General features: G+C 44.1%; 1 protein-coding gene across 1 annotated transcript in view; it reads left to right on the top strand.

The window, feature by feature from the left end:
- LOC115465866 (retinol dehydrogenase 16-like) overlaps nucleotides 1–19,653 on the top strand; it is a 112,231-nt gene that overhangs the window by 45,127 nt on the left and 47,451 nt on the right. Inside the window, exon 2 of the mRNA XM_030196666.1 lies at nucleotides 15,801–16,134. Coding sequence (XP_030052526.1) covers nucleotides 15,819–16,134 — 316 coding nt within the window. The 5' untranslated portion in view covers nucleotides 15,801–15,818. The remainder of the gene's footprint in view (nucleotides 1–15,800; nucleotides 16,135–19,653) is intronic.

Genomic DNA, 19,653 nt, shown 5'->3' with positions numbered 1-19,653 from the left:
TTTTGCTGTCGGATGACACAACCTCCAAGGATCTACTAGATCTAACACATTACTCAAATACACCAACCCTTTTCCTTTACCCACTGCTGATCCAGCTACAGAGCTTGAACGATCCTGCAACCCATCCATAACTTGATTAAAGTCCCCTACCACTATCCAGGGGGCATTTGCGTGTTGAATCCCCAGCCTAACTAGATGTTGAAAAAAGGAGTGGTCATAAACATTAGGGCCATAAACATTAAGAAGAAAGACTTCCTGCCCCATTACATTTGAATGTAGCAGAATATAACAACCCTCCTTATCTCTGGTTACTAATTTAGATGTACATTGTAAATTTTTGTGGATGAGTACGGCCACTCCCCCCCCTTTTACTCCCCGAAGATGCAAAGTAGCATTCTCCCACCCAACGCTGCTTGAGCTTTGAGTGTTCTACATCTGTTAATTTAGTTTCTTGGAGGCATGCAATAGAGACTTTGTGGCGTTGCAGTGCAGTCAAAATTTTGGTCCTTTTCACAGGAGATGAAATTCCAGACATATTCCATGATATCAATCTAGGAAGTTGTGATTTAGCCATAGTCCCAACCATCCCATGTAAACCAGAGTGACATCTTCTGAACTCTAGAGCCTCCCAGGTGCCCAGCCCTCATCCAGGAAACATACATAAACAACCACGGTGAAACAGGAACAGAACCCATCAAGCAAATACCCCTACTCACCCTGGCACAGCAGCAGCAATCGTCCCTCCCTCCCACGTCCAGTCCCCAACTTCCCAGAATACATTTAATGTTACAGAATCCCCCCCCCCCCCCAAACTCCCCCAACCACCCTCCCCTGACCTCCCCAATCCCCTTAGAATACCACCAGATCCCTCCATGGGTCTACCGACCCAAAAGATCACTTGCCAATGCCTATCCAGGCCCTCCCTCTTTGAAAAAACAACCTCCTACCTCCCAACTATTCTAAAGGACATACTGCAGTCACTCTCTCCCCACTGACACCCACCCCATAGTACATACACACGTAGATCCCCACCCCCACGCACATTCTCTCACACAAAAATATAAGAGAAACTCCTCCAACCTTCCCTCTAGTAAACCCAACATTTCGCATTTTCTACCTCCAACTTAACTGACCCCTGAAAAACCTAACAAGGGTCAAACTAGAAACACATTGTCCATTGCACATTCAGTGTTATGATATCTCTACAGTTCTGTTACTTTCCTGGTGTCAAACCTGGACATAAACCGATCCAGCAACAACACAGAGTCTTACTCCCCAGCAATGATGCCACTTCAATTTTTGGCTTCTACATTAACGTCCGGAAAGTATGTAGTCTTTCAGCCCGGACTCTGGGAAGGGGAGCTTGCAGACTCGTCTTGTAACCAGCTCAAAGCGCTTTCCAGGGACTCATGCGAGCGCCATTGTCCCTTGCCAAAGATTCTCAGTAGCGCCAGGTATCTCAATTGAAATTTGTAGTTTCTCTCCACAAGTTGCGAACACACTGGAGAAAAGAGTCGTCTCCTCGCTGAGAGCTCTGCCGAGTAGTCTTGAAACAGTCGTATTTGCGTGTCTTCGTAACGGAGCTCCTCTCTGCGCGCTCGGTAGTGCTGTAAAAGTAGATCTTTTGGGGTGGAATTGTGGAATTTGGCAATGACAATTCTAGGCCTCTGGTCACCTGCCTGTTTCACTCCCAGGCGGTGCGCTCTCTCCAGCAGCACTCTCTCCTCATGGCCCGCCCCCGCCATCACGGACCCAAGCCACCGCTCTAATTCCTGCCGCAAATTTCTCTCCAGTATCGATTCAGGGACACCTACAAACCGCAGGTTGTCCCTATGGGAGTGATTTTCTAAATTGTCAATTTTCAGCTGGTGGGCTTTTACTGTTGCTGCTAACCTTGCTAGCTCCATCTTTTCCTCTTGCGCGCCATCCTCAAGCTCAGACACGCGGACTTCTAATTCTCCTGTTCGCCGGGCTAGATCTTCAGTCAGCTGAGAAATGCCCGAAATCTGCTCCGACAGCTGTAGAAGTCTTGGGTCCAACGCATTAACCACAGAAGCCGTCAACTCCGCGATCACTGTTTCCGTACATGTGAGTTGCGGGGCCTGCATTGGGTCCGCCATCTTGTCCTCCAGTTACTTGATTCGTTCTGAACCTTTTTTAGCTGATTTAGACACCATCGTGGCTGTTACTTTGACAAATCTGTCCAAATAAGACGGGGTTGTTGTACCAATCAAGTTTAAACGGCAAAACCACTGCAGATTCACTGATTAAAGAGGATAGAGGTAAGGGCCCTTGAGCAGCTCCAGGAACCTACGTCCGACGCTCCTCACGGCATCATGTGATCTCTCACGTGCTCTGTAATTTTATTCTTGATAATAGCCTCTACCATTTTGCCGGTACCGACGTCAGACTCACCGGTCTATAATTTCCCGGATCTCCTCTGGAACCCTTTTTAAAAATCGGCGTAACATTGGCTACCCTCCAGTCTTCTGGTACCACACTTGATTTTAGGGATAGATTGCATATTACTAACAGTAGCTGTACAAGTTCATTTTTCAGTTCTATTAATACTCTTGGATGAATACCATCAGGTCCTGGCGATTTACTACTCTTCAGTTTGCAGAACTGACCCATTACATCCTCCAAGTTTACAGAGAATTCGTTTAGTTTCTCCGACTCGCCGGCTTCAAATATGTTTTCCGGCACCGGTGTCCCTCCCAAATCCTCCTCGGTGAAGACCGAAGCAAAGAATTCATTTAGTTTCTTCGCTACGGCTCGGTCTTCCCTGATCGCGCCTTTAACACCATTTTCGTTCAGCGGCCCAACCGATTCTTTAGCCAGCTTCCTGCTTTTAATGTATCTAAAAAAAATTTTACTATGTATTTTCGCTTCTAACGCTAACTTTTTTTCAAAGTCCTTTTTTGCCCTCCTTATCGCCTTATCTCTGCTTTGGACCAATATGATTAGAAAAGAGGTAAGGGGAATGGAATGGGACTTGATATACCACCTTTCTGTGGTTTTTGCAACTACATTCAAAGTGGTTTACATAGTATGTACAGGTACTTATTTGTACCTGGGACAACAGTGGTTTAAGTGACTTGCCCAGAGTCACAAGGAGCTGCAGCGGGAATCAAACCTAGTTCCTCATGATCAAAGTCCACTGCACTAACCACTAGGCTACAAATTATTTTTTAAACTTTAATTCTTTAATAATTGAAACACAGTCATAAATCAAACAGTATCAAAGGTTAGGAACAAGAATACAAAATAAAAAGCATGTTCAGCAAGCTTCCCACTGAACAAAGACAAACAAATAAGGAGCACATCAGAAATGATATGAAATAAGTCCCCATACCTTTACATCCAACTATCCCTCAGTTCCCACCAACCTACCCCCCTCCCCCCATTCCACTCTTAACAGAATAACCAACATGGAACACGTGCCATTGGTTCTTCAGAGATTGGGGCCTCAGTATAGCTGGGAGGATCTGTGTAAAGGCTAAAGAGATCAGTTCTGCCTTAGAGAGCTTAGGGAAAATCAGGGCTTTTTTTGAGGGGGTACTTGGGGGTACTGAGTACCGGCACCTTTTCCACTGTCTGCTAAAATTGACCCATGGACCCCAAGATTTAATGAAAGAGCTCAGGCTCTACACACCAAGTCTGCCTTGTCATAGATTCTGTGACTGGTTGCAAGGGGCCCTGGCTATTGTGGGGTGGGTCCATCAGTCATAACCTCACTCCTGAAGGGTGGCCTTAGCATTTGAGTACCGGCACCTTTTTTGCTAGTAAAAACACACTGAATAGTTAGCAAGTGCTGGACAAGCAGAACTTTATTTTCTCTGGGGTTTGAAAAGGGTTGCAATGGTGTAGTGTAGCTAGAGAATGATACGGGGACAAAGTTTGTCCCCATCCCCATGGATTCTGTCTCCGTCCCCATCCCGTCCCTGTAGGTTCTGTCTCCGTCCCCACCTCGTCCCCGCAGACCCTGTCTCCATCCCCGCCCTGTCCCTGCAGGTTCTGTCCCCGTTCCCGCTCCGTCCCTGTGGGCTCTGTCCTCATCTGCAGAAGCCTTGAACACTTTTGATTTTATATTTAAATCTTTTTATTAAAGTATAAAAAGGAACAGTATGCTGTGCAACTGTTGTGTATAAATTACAAATAGAGAACAATATAACAATGAGCAACTATAATAACCTTCCTTCCCACCACCACCCTTCCAACCCCAACAATAGGTGATTTTTACTACACCAAGGAATCCTAATTCACACTGTTAAAATGTCCAGTGGTATAAAATACAACCCATTCTATATGCCCTAGAGGGGAAAAATATGCCCTATGAAGCACTGTTATGTTTTTTTAAAGAAATCAACAACAATCTCAGGATTCAATCTAGCTCTCCTGTCTTCCACAGTCCTTCCTGAAATAGAAGTTGTCTTCTTAGAAGATGTGCTGGTAGCAGGATGTACAGGATCCGTCATGCAAATTTTGCTAGTTGTGACCTGTATTTTTGCCTGTTTTTCCAAAAAATCAAAATATCTTTGTAGGCATTACTTAAACATAAATAACAGTCCAGTTCATTAACAGGCTTCAAAGTAGAAAATAACACAGGGACAAACTGTTCCCATCCCCCCCCCTCCGTGGGATTTGTTCCCGTCCCCACCCCATCCCCATGGGATCTGTCCCCATCCCGTCCCCGTGAGCTCTGTCCCCATCCCCGCGGTTACTGCGGTTCCCCATCCCTGTGTCATTCTCTAAGTGCAGCAAGTAAACTCTGGCTTTTCCTTTTTGCTTGCAACCCTGGTGTGTATGACTGATTTTGTGCCTGATCCAAGTCACTCCCTTGATCACATTCCTACATATTGTGGCAGTGGTGGGATTTGTTGTGTCTCAGAAGAGACACAAGAAATGACAAGGCAGAAAATGCTGTCTGAACAGCAAAATGAAAAGTACAGAAACTTCCTCCGAGGTCTAGTCAATCCATTTCCCTTTGTCTACTGGAGTGAAGGAATACCCCATCCAAGGCATCATCAGGCAGATGTTCAAAGGTAAATGAGGGTGCTAGAGGCCATTAGCACCGGTCTAGCACCCGCGTTTACCAGTGCTGGATGTTCGGAGGCCTGGAATGCAGGATCAAACAAGCATAGGAAGGAATAGTGCAATGAGAATGCAAATGCATGTGGATTTCTTCAATGGCTATTCCTCCCTAATACTCAGTGGGAAGTGCGCCAAAGAAGGGAGAACCTCCCGCTGCAAACCCTATGCCAGCTTTCAAACAAGACATTAACGAAATCTTCAACGAAATCAATCAAAGCCTACACATCATGACCACATGGGCAGAAAAAACTCAATGCCTGATACTCACCTCCCAATACAACACAAAGGAATTTACCGCTATAAACACACCAAACCTAAACCTTCCAATCTCAGAAACGCTAAAAATCCTTGGAGTCACTATCGACCGCCACCTAACACTCGAAACTCACGCAAACAACAACTAAAAAGATGTTTTACTGCATGTGGAAATTGAAAAGGATAAGACCTTTCTTCCCAAGATCCGTCTTTCGCAGCCTAGTGCAATCCCTCGTACTCAGCCATCTGGATTACTGCAACTCACTATACGCAGGTTGCAAACAGCAAACACTGAGGAAACTTCAAACAGCCCAGAATACGGCAGCCAGACTCATCTTCGGAAAACCAAAATATGAAAGTGCAAAACCATTATGAGAGAAATTACACTGGCTTCCACTCAAGGAACGCGTCACTTTTAAAGTATGCACATTAGTCCACAAAATCATTCACGGCGAAGCCCCAGCATACATGTCTGAGTTAATAGACTTACCACCCAGAAACGCCAAGAGATCATCCCGAACTTTCCTCAACCTCCACTTCCCCAATTGCAAGGGCTTGAAATACAAGACGCTACACGCGTCAACCTTTTCTCACATGAGCATGCAGTTGTGGAATACACTGCCGCGCAACTTAAGAACGATCCACGTGCAAGCTTCCTTCCACAGATTATTGAAGACCCATCTTTTTGAAAAAATTTATGGAAAGAGCCAAAACACATAAAGTTCACACTTACTGTTCATTAACGCATCATACATCCACTTCTGAACTCTCATCTCCCGTAATCTCACATCACTCATACCTTTACTCACAGAAATATGTATACCATATGTTTTTATGCCTTAATATTGCCCTTTAAGCTCCCATTGTCTCCTTCCAATGTTTCAATGTTTGTGTTCCATTGTTACATTCCTTAACGACACTTCGATTGTCTCGCATAACTCTGCACATATGCCTTAATATTGCCCTTTAAGCTCCCATTGTCTCCTTCCAATGTTTCAATGTTTGTGTTCCATTGTTACATTCCTTAACGACACTTCGATTGTCTCGTATAACTCTGCACAATGTAATCCATAACCAATTTGTAACAAATTGTATTTCCATCATTCATTTCATATTGTAAGCCACACTGAGCCCGCAAAAAGGTGGGAAAATGTGGGATACAAATGCAATAAATAAATAAACTGGCGTTAGGGTTTGTGAGGCAGCCTGGCTGCCCCCCCCCCCCCCCAAACACTTTAAAAAACATGGTGGTCCGGTGGACCCCACACCCTCACACCCCCACTCCCCCAAAGATGTAAGGTCTTGGAGGTCCAGTGGACCCCCAAAATAAATAAAACCTGGTGGTCTAGTGGAACCCTTGTCCAGCCCCCCAAAGGCTAGCCCTAGTGGGCCAACCTTGAAGGAGGACAGACTAACTCTCTCTCCCTCCTCCTTCCGGGCTGGGGCGCCAGGGCTTAACTTCCAAATAGGGTCCCTACATGCTTTGACATTTGACAGGTCACCTACGTGCTTTTTGGGTTTGACAGGTCCAGGCTTTTCTCTAAAGGGAGAAAAGACCGATCTATCAAACCTCTTGAAGCTTCTGCGGGGGGAATCTGCTTGGGCTCTTGAGTGCAGGCCTAGGCACAATCCACCCGCTTTACTTCCTCATGCTGGAAGCTAATGGCGTGCATATCATTTGCATACTATTAACTTCAAGCATGAGGAAGTTATTATTGGGTGCTGTTGTAGGGGTAATCATGCTGGAAGCTAATGGCGTGCATATCATTTGCATACTATTAACTTCAAGCATGAGGAAGTTATTATTGGGTGCTGTTGTAGGGGTAAACTCCTACACTGTTCTGTACAGCACAGAAGTTTTGAGCATTGGAGCCTAGGAGAATCTCAAATTATGTTTGGGTGAAGGACCTGGACTCTTCTGCCTATCATGAATGCTCTGCTGGCGATTCTATCGGCAGATAATTAGTCATCACTTAGAGGCAGCTAAGGATAAACAGACCTGCTATTACAATAGGAGAACCTAGGAAAGATCAGTCCCAAAAGAAAACCAGACCTTCCAGGTCAAAATTGATGACTACAATGACTAATGAAAGGCAGAGGTTGCCAAACAACTTTGATATTACTCGTTCTTTGTCAAAATGGAGGATAGATCAGAAAGGAGAAAAATGACTGAGATATGAGTTCTCAATTATGTTTAAGTCTGTTTATTGACATAATGAAGCAAATGAACATTCACAGCTTCTAACCAGTAACAATTTCTAATTTAACAGTCAACTATCAGCCTTTTCCAAACGTCAAATCATTTTCTTCTTTTTTCCCTCCCAGTATCCCTCCCCCTTTCCCCTCCCTCCCTCTTTATAGTTATATCTTATTGTTAACGGTGATATATCTGGTGTTCACATTAAACATAATCAGTATGACATCTTCACCACCCTTCCAATCATAACACCATGTTTATTTACCTTCCCCCCCCCATGTCTTCGCCTTCCTTCCCCTCCCCCCCTCCCCCCCTTCCCTAAGTCCCCTCTCCAGTGGTGTATTAATTTATAAACCACATGTACTGTATCACTATCTACAGAGTTACATGTTTATTATATGTCCCTTTGCTGCTGCCGGCAGCGACAGCCAAAACGGGGTCCATATTTTACAATAATCCTCTTCCTTAAAACTGGGTGTATGATCTACCACTCTTCTCTCAAACCTCATCAAACAAATCATTTGGCACCTCCATTGTGTGATGGTTGGTGTTTTATTTGTAATCCATTCCGCAAGTATTACTTTTTTGGCTATCATAGTTGCTCGAGTCACAAATCCTCGATATCCCGCCGGGATTGGGGAAGATAATCTAGGACTCCCAAATAGTAGGTATACATTGTATCTCCATTCGTCTTCCCACATAGTGGAGATGGTCTTTAATAGGATTCTCCAAAAGTTCACTATTTTGGGGCAGTTCCAAAACATATGCCCCAGGAGCACTCCTGGTGCCCCACATTTGGGGCATGCTCCATCCGCTGATACTCCTAGATGAAATGCCCTCCGTGGTGCTATAAAGAGGCGCATTACCATTTTATATTGTTGCTCCCAGAGGGCTGTCATTTTGCAGCTTCCTCGCAAGGATAAAATGTGAGTCTGTAGCATTTTACTGGAAACTTCAATCCCCAGATCCAAACTCCAAGCTCGTGCCAGTTGATTGTAATCAGGTTCTTGTACCGTGTCTCTGATATGCCTATGGTGCATTTTCAGTGGAACTTTATTTTGTGAGTTCAGAGAGAAAGCGGAGGACAGTTCTTCTTGAACGTCTTCAGTTAGGTCCTCCCATGTTAGGGTGGAAATATAATGTTTCAGTTGAAGATAATAGAAGAAGTCCAATTGTGGGAGTGTGAAGGTGGTCTTAATTTGTTGAAATGGCTGGATATGGCCGTCGTCTGTCAGTGTCTGCAGTAGATATTTCAAGCCTTTATTTTCCCAGCGTTGAAAGGCATTATGCATCTCCCCCGGGGGGAAGTGCGGGTTGCCACGCAATGATAGAAAGGGGGTTGTCCGTGCGGAAAAGTGATGCAGCTTACAAATCCATCTCCATACCGCTTTTGCTGTCGGCAAGATATATGTATGGCTCAGTACTGGGGGCATCTGTCCACCTCCAGTGTGTAGTAAACAACTAAAATGCGTATCTGTCATGAGCGCCAGTTCTATATCTGTTGCCGTGAATTCTGATGTTTTGCGAAACCAATCTGTGATATGTCGCATACCACATGCAATTGTAAGGTATCTTAGACTCAAAAGTCCCAAGCCTCCATACTCCACCGGAATCTGGAGACTTTCAATTGACATTCGGGCCTTCCTCCCTTTCCAAAGGAACTATTGCAGTTGTTTATTCAGTTTTTTTTCATCATCTGACCTGAGGAAGAGTGGTAGTGTTTGAAAGACATAGAGCCACTTGGGCACGATCACCATATTATACAGTGCAATCCGCTCCATCAATGTTAATGGGTATTCTTGCCACATTCTTAATAGTAACCGTGTTTTGTTTAATAGTGGATCCACATTATTGTTATATATCTGTGTTAAATCCTGTGATAAATAGGTACCCAAGTATTTAAGTTTCTTTTCTTCCCATGTCAGAGGAAAATTACCTTTCTCTATGTCCCCTTCACTTGGATATACCCTCAATCCTACTGATTTCTGTATATTTAATGAAAAACCTGATAACTTGCCATATTGTTCAATTACTTGTAGGATTTTCCCTAGTGCAGCCTGGGGGTTGGCTGTAATCAGTGCTAAGTCGTCTGCAAAGGCTAATGTTTTGATCACCTCTCTGCCCACTGTTATCCCTGGGATCTCCTTCTCTGCTCTCAAAGTTCGTAACAGGAGGTCTATAGATATCACAAAAAGTAGGGGAGATAGGGGACACCCCTGCCCCGTGCCTCTCTTTATATTAAATACTGGTGTCTTGACGCCATTCACTAGTATGGAAGCTTCCGGATTTTTATATAATGTTAGTATGGCTTGGTAGAACCACCCCTGGAACCCCATATATTTAAGCGTGGTAAATAGGTATGTCCAGTCTACTTTATCGAATGCTTTTTCGGCATCCAAACTGTAGAGGCATGCTGGGATCTCTTTCTGTTGACTAGTTGCCATTGCCAGGAGTAATCGTCTAACATTCTTTACTGTTTGTCGATTCCTGACGAATCCCACTTGATCCTCTCCAATCACCCTTGGAAGTACTGCAGCTAACCTATTAGCTAGCAGTTTGGCCAGTATTTTTATGTCTACATTTAGTAGTGATATTGGTCTATATGACGCTGCTTGGTCTTCAGGGCGTCCTGGCTTGGGGATAAGGGTGATTAGTGCTGTATTTGCATATTGTGGAAAGATGCCTTCTTTGACTACTCGTTCAAAATAGTCATGTATGGGACCTAGGGATGTGAGCGGCAGTAATTTATAGAACTCCCTCGTAAATCCATCTGGGCCAGGCGCTGAGCCTAGGGGTAGGGACTTAATGACCTCTTGAATCTCTTTCCCTTTTAGTGGGCTAGCTAGATCTTCACTTTCTCGCTCCGTAAGTTTGGGAACCCCTACCTGTGTTAGATATTGCTCAATTTCTACTGGATCTGGTTTGCTCGGGCTATCATACATGCGCTGGAAATACCTTCTAAAATTTTTTGCTATGTCTTCACTGTGATTACATAATTTCCCTTTTTCATCTCTAACTACTGTTATGGGTTTGCGCGTCCCCCCGGACTTAACCAACCTCATTATCATTGACCCTGCTTTATTTCCAAACCTTTGCAGTTTAAATTTTTGGTAGGCCATAGATCTGCATACCCGCTCGTGTATTAGGGATTTCAACGTCACTTGTATTGTATGTAGCTGTTCCTTAGTCGTCGGGTTTGGCCTCTATATGTATCTGGCTTTCGCCTTCCGGAGCCTAGCTTCCAGCTGCAAGATTGCTATGGAGTTTTTCTTGTTCCTAGCGTGAATGTACGCTATCACCTCTCCGCGTATCACAGCCTTAGCTGCTGACCAGAATAATGTCGTTTATTATTATGCACGTACTCCTCCCATTTCTGGCTTAAGAATTCCCGAAATTCTTTATTATGGTATAGGTATGATGGGAATCTCCAACCCCCTACCCCTTGATAATATGTTGTGGTCTCCACCTCTATCCACACTATGGAGTAGTCAGAGATCTCCTCTGGACCTATTTCTGCTGTAAGCACCTAGGTAAATGTGGGTTGGCTAATCAATATGTGGTCCAACCTAGAAAATGTACCATGAGTGCGCGACTGGTGAGTGTAATCTCGCTCCCCCGGGTGTAATGCACGCCATGTGTCTACCAGGTTAAGTGATTGCATAAAAAAATTCATAGCTTGTGATTTTGGTCCTCTGCGATGCGCCACTTCTGGGGCTGAACAATCCCACTTCGAGTCAGCGATTAAATTAAAGTCTCCCATGACCATGAGATGGGCAGTTTTATAAGGCATACAAATATCTGCCATCTTAGCCAGAAATTTTGGATCGTATCTGTTAGGCCCATATAATCCTAATAGTAAGTAATCTCTATTTTGTATCCACAATTTAACTAGTATGTAATTCCCTTTGGGTTCAGTTTGGATTAATTCTGATTTAACTGCCAAACCTTTACGGACCAATATGGCTACTCCTCCCTTGCGGGTCCCAGTTGTGGTAGAGAAAACTTCCCCCACCCATCGTGTTTTTAATTTCCGGTGTTCCTCAAGGGATAATCTGGTTTCTTGTATGCATGCAATATCAATTTTATGTCTCTTTAAGGCAGAAAGAATTTTTGTTCTTTTCACCGGTGTTGTTATCCCTCCCACGTTCCACGTAGCAAATTTGAGTGTTTTAATCTGTTACAAAATTTTTGGAGCCTGTCTCATCAATTATACTTAATAAGTCTACTCCTGGGCGCCCAGCCTCATCCGTGAGTCTGCAAAGGGTCCATATTACTCCCTCCTTCCTTCTATGTTCCCACTGTAGTGTGATAGTAAACCATACCTGTGCATCTCTGCAAGTACAAAAGTCTATTAATCTCTTGATATTATATATTACCACTGGAGTCCCCCCCTCCCTTCCTTCCCCCTCCCCGAACCCCCCTCCCTCCTATCTCCCTCCTGGCCAAAACCCTTCCTCCGAACTAAAATTATTTAAGATCATGTGATGTTGAGCCCCCCTCCCCCCGGATACACATTTGCATTTTACAAGTCCAAAATTCTACCTTTCTAGGCCCATTTCCTTTCTCCCCTGATTTTCATTCAACAACATTGTCCAGCAGTCTTCCTTATATTTAGTTCAACAGTCTACGGATACTTGTTCTGGATTGCAATTATACAGTTAGTTTTTCCATATATATCATAGAAGTTACCGGCTCTGCAACGGTGTTCTGTCCTGTCCCGCCTTTGTTTTCAAGCTGTTTCCACTGCAGTAATAAACGCCATGGCTGACTGTGGAGTTTTAAATAAGTGCCACTTTTCTTGATGGAATATTTTAAGGGTAGCTGGGTATACCAAGGCAAATTTCTTTTTTTGTTTCCGCTAATGTTTTGCACAGGGGGTGAAATTCCTTTCTTTTTTCTTGAAGGCTGTAGGAATAGTCCTGAAAAATCTTTATCGGATGTCCATTATAGCACAGCGTGTCTCTCTTCATTCGTGCACCTTTCATTATTTCAACTTTATGTGTAAAGTTATGGATCTTTATAATTACCACCCTGGGCCTCTGATTTTGCTCGGGCCTGCGTCCTATGCGATGTGCCCGCTCTAAGCACAGTTTTTCTGTGTTATCGGAAAGCGCCATCTCCGAGGTCAGCCATCTTTCCAAAGCTGTTTGTAACATGTGCTCTGGCACCGACTCCGGGATTCCTACAATACGAAGATTATCTCGTCTCGATCGATTTTCTAGCTCATCGAGCTGTTGTGCTTGTAATTGCATCTGTTTCTGCAATTCCTCCAGTTGCGTGGATTTGCCAGCTCCCTCGTCTTCAATCTCTGAGACTCTTTTTTCTAATTCGCCAGTGCGTCTCGTTGTATCCTCTAATCGGGTTTCCATCGTGGTAAGTTGATCCGAGAGATGTTTTAATTGGGGTTCCAAAGCGTCCTTTACTGCTGCTGTTATCTGGAGCAGTTGCTGTGGAGTGAAAGCAGGCGGTTCTGGCGTCGGTGTAAGGCCCGCCGCCATTTTCAATTCTCCAGCTTTTGTCTTATCCCCCTCTTTCTTTACGCTTTTCGTCAGCATCCCCGCTTCCAACTTTATAACAAAGGGGTCCATATAACTGCGCCTTCTTTATTCTGTGATTTTCTCCCGATTTAGTTTCTATTTTCCAATGTTTTGTGTCCCGAGGGTAGGGAGGGCTCGAGAGAGGAGCTACTCAGCGTCTGCTCCCTTCAGCTCATCACGTGATCTCTGTCTGAGTTCTCAATTAGGATAAAAGATCTGGACTGAGATACCAGGGTAGGGTTTCCTTTATTTTCCACCAAACAGGTACCGCACAACCCAGACACCCTACAAAGAATACTCCAGGAAACAGCCCAAGATAACCAGAACTATCACACTCCCCAATACCTAGGCCACAGTCAGCCGTAGAACTGCCACAGATCACGATACCCACCAGGACTTGTTTTGGCCAAGTCATAAAGTAAACCCATTATATAAAAAAATGTTAAAAGGAGATGGGAGGGGTCATGCTGACTGTTGTGTAAGTCTCTACCTAGAAGGATCATATTTATTTATTTATTGCATTTGTACCCCACATTGCAGGCTCAATGTGGCTTACATAGTGGCTTACATAGTGGCTTACATAGTACTGTCAAAGGCGTTTGCCCAGTCGGTGGATAACAAATACAAAGTTGTATAGTGATCGTATGAGGTATAAGTGGAGGGTCGAAATGGATGAAGATTGCGTGTTGTCCTGTGCGATCATAGTCATGCTGTGTTGGTAGGTGAAGAGGGTTACGTGGGGTTGTTGGGGTAGGCCTTTTTGAAGAGGTTGGTTTTTAGTGATTTCCTTAAGTTCAAGTGGTCGTGGATTGTTTTCACAGCTTTTGGGAACCCATTCCATAGTTGTGCGCTTATGTAAGAGAAGCCGGCTGCATAAGTTGTTTTGTATTTCAGTCCTTTGCAATTTGGGTAGTGTAGGTTTAGGTAGGACCTTGATGATCTGACTTTGTTTCTTATTGGTAAGTCTATGAGTAAGTCTGTTGTGTAAGTCTATCTAGACTTACGCAACAGTGAACAATACAATACAATACAATACAATAAAGATGAATATTCCACTACATACCATTAGTGGATCCATGCGAATTACAATATATTTATTTATTTATTTGTTACATTTGTACCCCACATTTTCCCACCTATTTTCAGGCTTAATGTGGCTTACATAGTACCGTAAAGGCGTTCGCCAGTCGGTTGATAACAAATACAGGTTATATAAAAGAAACTAAGCAAACCTAGGATGTAACATCATTTTAAACAGGACAGTGCACCTGGGTAGAATACATCACTTCCTGTTGTTGCTGTGAGTTATTATAAAGCCAGTATTTGAGACTGAAGGCCTGATGCACAAAGCTTACCGGGCCAGCCATGTTATTCAGCAGGAGAAGCTCAAAGGGGCTCTGCAGGCTTTTTACTGTGTGGGGCAGCAGGCAACAGGAATTTTATGCTAATCTATTTAAATGAGCTATTAAGCTTTCAAATGTGTATTCTGAGTGATGCACAGCCGTTTTCCGAGCGATGCACAGAAGCAGCCCCTACCTTATATGAGGCACATTTTATGGGAGGTCAGGAGCAGTCATTGCATGACAGTGGCCTCTCATGGGAGCAGTGTATAGTGATATTATCCCTGCATGGCTTCACTTTCCAGCCTGCCAGGCTTGTCTTTTGTAGCAGGGGCTAAAATAATCTCCTGTGAGGAATGTTGAGAGAGCTCTAAAGATAGCGGATGACAGGAGTTTGCTTGTTTCTCCTGGGATGAGCTTATTGGTCTTTAAGCAGTGCTCGTGAGTTCGATGAAGAAAGCACTTTTTTGTAGCACAAAGCAACTTGAAATTACTTTAAAAGCATTATGGAGGATCATGGTCAGAGGGCTAGCTCCATAAGAAAAAGAGAATCGGCCCAGGAGGGACAGAAGCAGCAGTAGCAAAGAATTAAAAAAAAAAAAAAAAAGCTACACATGGCTTTCATACATGAAGCTTTTATGCATGTATGAAAGCCATAGCATACGCTGCTCTGAGCATGCGCAGAGCAGCTACACTTAGCGATTAGCTGTTCTGCGTATTCTCAGCTTACTGACTGGCTTCCCCCCCCACCGAAGCTGCTCATTGTTCTTGCAATCAGCTCATTTGCATCCATTTTTTGTGTGCATCGCTTGCTATTTCTACCTCGTTAATTTTTACTGAGCTGAAAATAGCGATCAGTGCTTTCCCAGAACTTTGGTACATCAGCCCCTGAAAGTGTCTGAATATGTTACACCCTTCTAACCCCATGTATCATTTTGTATCTCACATTCCACTGGGTTGGAAATAATAATTAACTGAAATGGGATTTGAAAAATCAACACTGGTTTTCCAGTTTCTTCTGAACTGGACTTTTGGCGGTTGACACAGCTGAAGGCGTTCTACAAACGAGCTGTTCAAACAGCGGGTAATATAACCTGATTGTTTATTCCACATCTCTGTCAACTTATTATCTTGCTGACCTATAGGAGTCCCTTGACCCCTGATGCAGGCGTTCGTACGCCGAAACACGGACAGTGTCGGGTCTCCATTATAAATAAAGAACTACATTTTTCTCAATCCTGAAGGCCCAGTGTTTGCTTTGTTTGTTTCTTCTGAACTGGAGCCAGGAGATTTTCCTTTCCAATATAAAGGAAAGTAGTATGGGAGATTGTGGATAATGTAGTTACTGGTTATTATGCTTTTTTTTTTTTTTGGCAGAGGAGGAAGAACGTCCCAATGTGGTTCTGGCTGCTGTTGACCTTCGTGGGTTTCTACTTCCTGTTCCACTGGTACTGGTACAGACAGAAACTCCAAAATCTCACAGATAAATATGTGTTCATCACGGGATGTGACACGGGCTTTGGAAACCAGCTGGCCCGTCAACTGGATGGACGGGGTCTACGAGTGCTGGCAACTTGTCTGACACTGCGAGGAGCAGAGCAGCTGAAGGAAGCCACATCCCAAAGACTGCAAACAAAAATCCTGGATGTCACTGACAGTGAGAGTATCGCTGCTGCCGCCAATTGGGTGAAACAACAAGTGGGAGACAGAGGTACTAGATTTGCTAATTTCCAATTTTTATTTATTTATGGTTTGCTTATATCCCACATTTTCCCACACATGCAGGCACAATGTGGCTTACAAAAAGTTAAATAAAATCACAAAATAGGAAACTTAGAAAAGTATACAAGGAGGAGGCAGGATGAAAAACATCTAACAGGGTGAATCTAACAGGGTTAGGGTCAAGGAGAGTGCATCAGTCAACGGTGAAAAGTGGGGAGTAAGTCTTGGCAAAGTAATAGGACTTTAACAACTTCTTGAAGAGGGAGTGGTCCGCTTGGGTTTTAAGGTGTTGCGGGAGTGCATTCCAGTGCTTAGGACTCCAATAGCGGAAGGACGAGGCGAAGATCCTCTGTTACCTGACACCCTTACAGTTCGGGAAGTGCAGATGGAGATAGGAACGAGCAGCAGGATTGGCATTTCTGGGCGGAAGGTCGATCAAAGGGTGCATGTAATCTGGGGCAGCGCCATAGATGATTTTATGGGTCAAGGAGCAGAGCTTAAAGGCAATGCGCTCTTGTACAGGCAGCCAGTGTAATTTGAAACGCAAGGGTTTGGCATGTACAAAGTGTCGTTCTCTTAGCATGAGTCTCGCAGCAGTGTTCTGAAATGTCTGGACTTTTTCAACAGTGAGGCCTGGTAGCCCGCATAAATTCCGCTGCAATTGAGCTCCCAAGTGGGAGAGGACAAGCCAGTGGACAAGTGTGCGGAACAAATCTTTAGTAAGGAAGTATCTGATGCGCCGGAGCCTCCACATGGCGTGAAACATATTTTTGGAGACCAAGTGCACATGGAGGGGCATAATCGAACGAAAACGTCTATCTCCATGGGCGTTTATCTCCAAGAACGGGTCCATGAAGGGGCGGACCGAACTGTATTTTGGGAAAAAATAGACGTCCATGTTTTATTCGACAATTTGTGAGCTGGGCGTTTTTGTTTTTCAGCGATAATGGAAAATGAAAGCGCCCAGCTCAAAAACGAATAAATCCAAGGCATTTGTTCGTGGGAGGGGCCAGGAGTCGTAGTGCACTGGTCCCCCTCACATGCCAGGACACCAACCGGGCACCCTAGGGGGCACTTTTACAAAAACAAAAAAAAAGGTAAAAAAGCTCCCAGGTGCATAGCACCCTTCCCTTGTGTGTTGAGCCCCCCAAATCCCCCTCAAAACCCACTGCCCACAAGTCTACACCATTACTATAGCCCTAAGGGGTGAAGGGGGGCACCTACATGTGGGTACAGTGGGTTTGGGGGCGGTGTGGAGGGCTCCCATTTACCAGCACAAGTGTAACAGGTGGGGGGGGGGATGGGCCTGGGTCTACCTGCCTGACGTCCACTGCACCCCCTAATAACTGCTCCAGTGACCTGCATACTGCTGCCAGGGAGGTGGGTATGACATTTGAGGGTGAACATAAAAAGTTGTGAAACGGCATATTTTTGTGGTGGGAGGGGGTTTGTGACCACTGGGGGTGTCAGGGGAGGTCATCCCCGACTCCCTCCAGTGGTCATCTGGTCGTTTAGGGCACTTTTTGGGGCCCTATTCGTGGAAAAACAGGGTCCAGGAAAAGTGCCCTAAATTCTCGCTAAAAACGCATATTTTTTTTCCATTATCGGCGAAAGGCGCCTATCTCTGATCGGCCGATAACCACGCCCCAGTTCCGCCTTCACCACGCCTTTGACACGCCCCCATCAACTTTGTCCGCATCCGCGACGGAGTGCAGTTGAAAACGTCCAAATTCTGCTTTCTATTATACCGCTTTATTCGTTTTTGTGAGATAAACGTCTATCTCCCGATTTGGGTCGCAATATAGGCGTTTTTCTTTTTCAATTATAAGCTGGATGGTATCTTATACCTAATTGCTATTTACTGCCAATATTGAGACAGCTGTGCTGAGGATCACAAAGATGTTAACTGAAAAGAATCATTTAACCTTTTACAAAGTCCTTACAGTTTATAATAGAACCACTCAATCCTTCGACAAAGTCCTAATTTGGTAGACATTTTAACTAAGAAACAACAACAAAGAGAGTCCAAAATCTCCCGCAAAAGGACAATACAACAACAAAAAATAAGCGGAAGCTATCCAGAAGGACCAGACTGAAGCCACAGATATGAGAACAAAATAAATTATTTTGTTCTCATATCTGTGGCTTCAGTCTGGTCCTTCTGGATAGCTTCCGCTTATTTTTTGTTGTTAGAATTTTAACTACACATTAATTCTTCAATAAAATTTGATGTAAAACTTTAACTCTCTCCCATACCTTTTTAATAATATGTTTGGCCCAATTCTGCAATTTAGGATAGGTGTCTTTCTGTCTGTTTGTATGTTTTTAAAGTACAAGGATTTTCTTCAAGTGTATTGATACATTTACAATAAAAGATGAAACTGGTACATAAGTATTGCCATACTAGGAAAGACCAAAGGTCCATCAAGCCCAGCATCCTGATTCCAACAGTGGCCAATCCAGGTCACAAATACCTGGCAAGATCCCAAAAAAGTACAAAACATTTTATACTGCTTATCCCAGAAATTGTGGATTTTCCCCAAGTCCATTTAATAATGGTCTATGGACTTTCCCGTTAGGAAGCCATCCAAACCTTTTCAGTCCGCCACTGTAATGGAGTACAGTATCTTTTTTTAGTAAGATATATTCAAGAATCCTTTATCTTCTATGGAGAAAGCAGGTTTGTCATCATCTTTGGTGGTCTGGAATACTGAGCTTCCTAGATGTTCTCCTAAATCTGCTGCGGAGATGGTTTTATAAAGTGTTTAGACAATGCTCCGCTCTTTGTGAACAGGAGCCTCTTTGGTAGTTAGGTGGTTGCTACATGACTCAAACAGTGAAGTGCGCCGTTTTCTAAGACATTGGTGAAGAGCACGTTGACATTTGCCTTTCTCGATTGGTTGAGGCAGACTTTGCCCACGATTGCCTTTAGATTGTCAGCTCCTTTGAGCAGGGACTGTCCTTCTTTGTTAAACTGTACAGCGCTGCGTAACCCTAGTAGTGCTCTAGAAATGTTAAGTAGTAGTAGTAGTAGTAGTAATTGTCCAACCCAGGTCGAGACGCTGCGCATAAGGAGCACCACGTGGACCCTTGCACGATTCATGGATCTCCAGGAGTTTTGATGCGTCTAGGCCCAACAAGAGTAAGATCTCAGCATCTGGATCCAACAGTGCAAGTTCTGGCTGCTCAGCTCTAGTGAATTAAAGGCTAGACGAATTTCATATTCAATATAAAAAGTTTATTTACAATTTTACTGGATACCTTAAATGAGGTATTCAGGAAGCATGTACAGACAAAGCAGTCAGAATGCTTAATACATATTTCTTCCATCCTGCTTATATACTGTTTTTCTCTGCTATATGACTACTCTTCTCCTGACATCACGTGCAGGCTGTATGCAGGCTGTACCATACCATAAATCCTTAATTTAAAGCAGAACATATGCTACATCTGTTTCCCCTTATTGCTCCCTTTTCTTTTCTCTCACAGACAGTCAGGCGCCTTGCCC

This window comes from Microcaecilia unicolor, chromosome 3, assembly GCF_901765095.1.
Source record: "Microcaecilia unicolor chromosome 3, aMicUni1.1, whole genome shotgun sequence".
NCBI classification, from domain to species: domain Eukaryota; kingdom Metazoa; phylum Chordata; class Amphibia; order Gymnophiona; family Siphonopidae; genus Microcaecilia; species Microcaecilia unicolor.
Note: the sequence above shows the minus strand (reverse complement) of the source record. Positions and strands in the feature narration are given on the sequence as shown.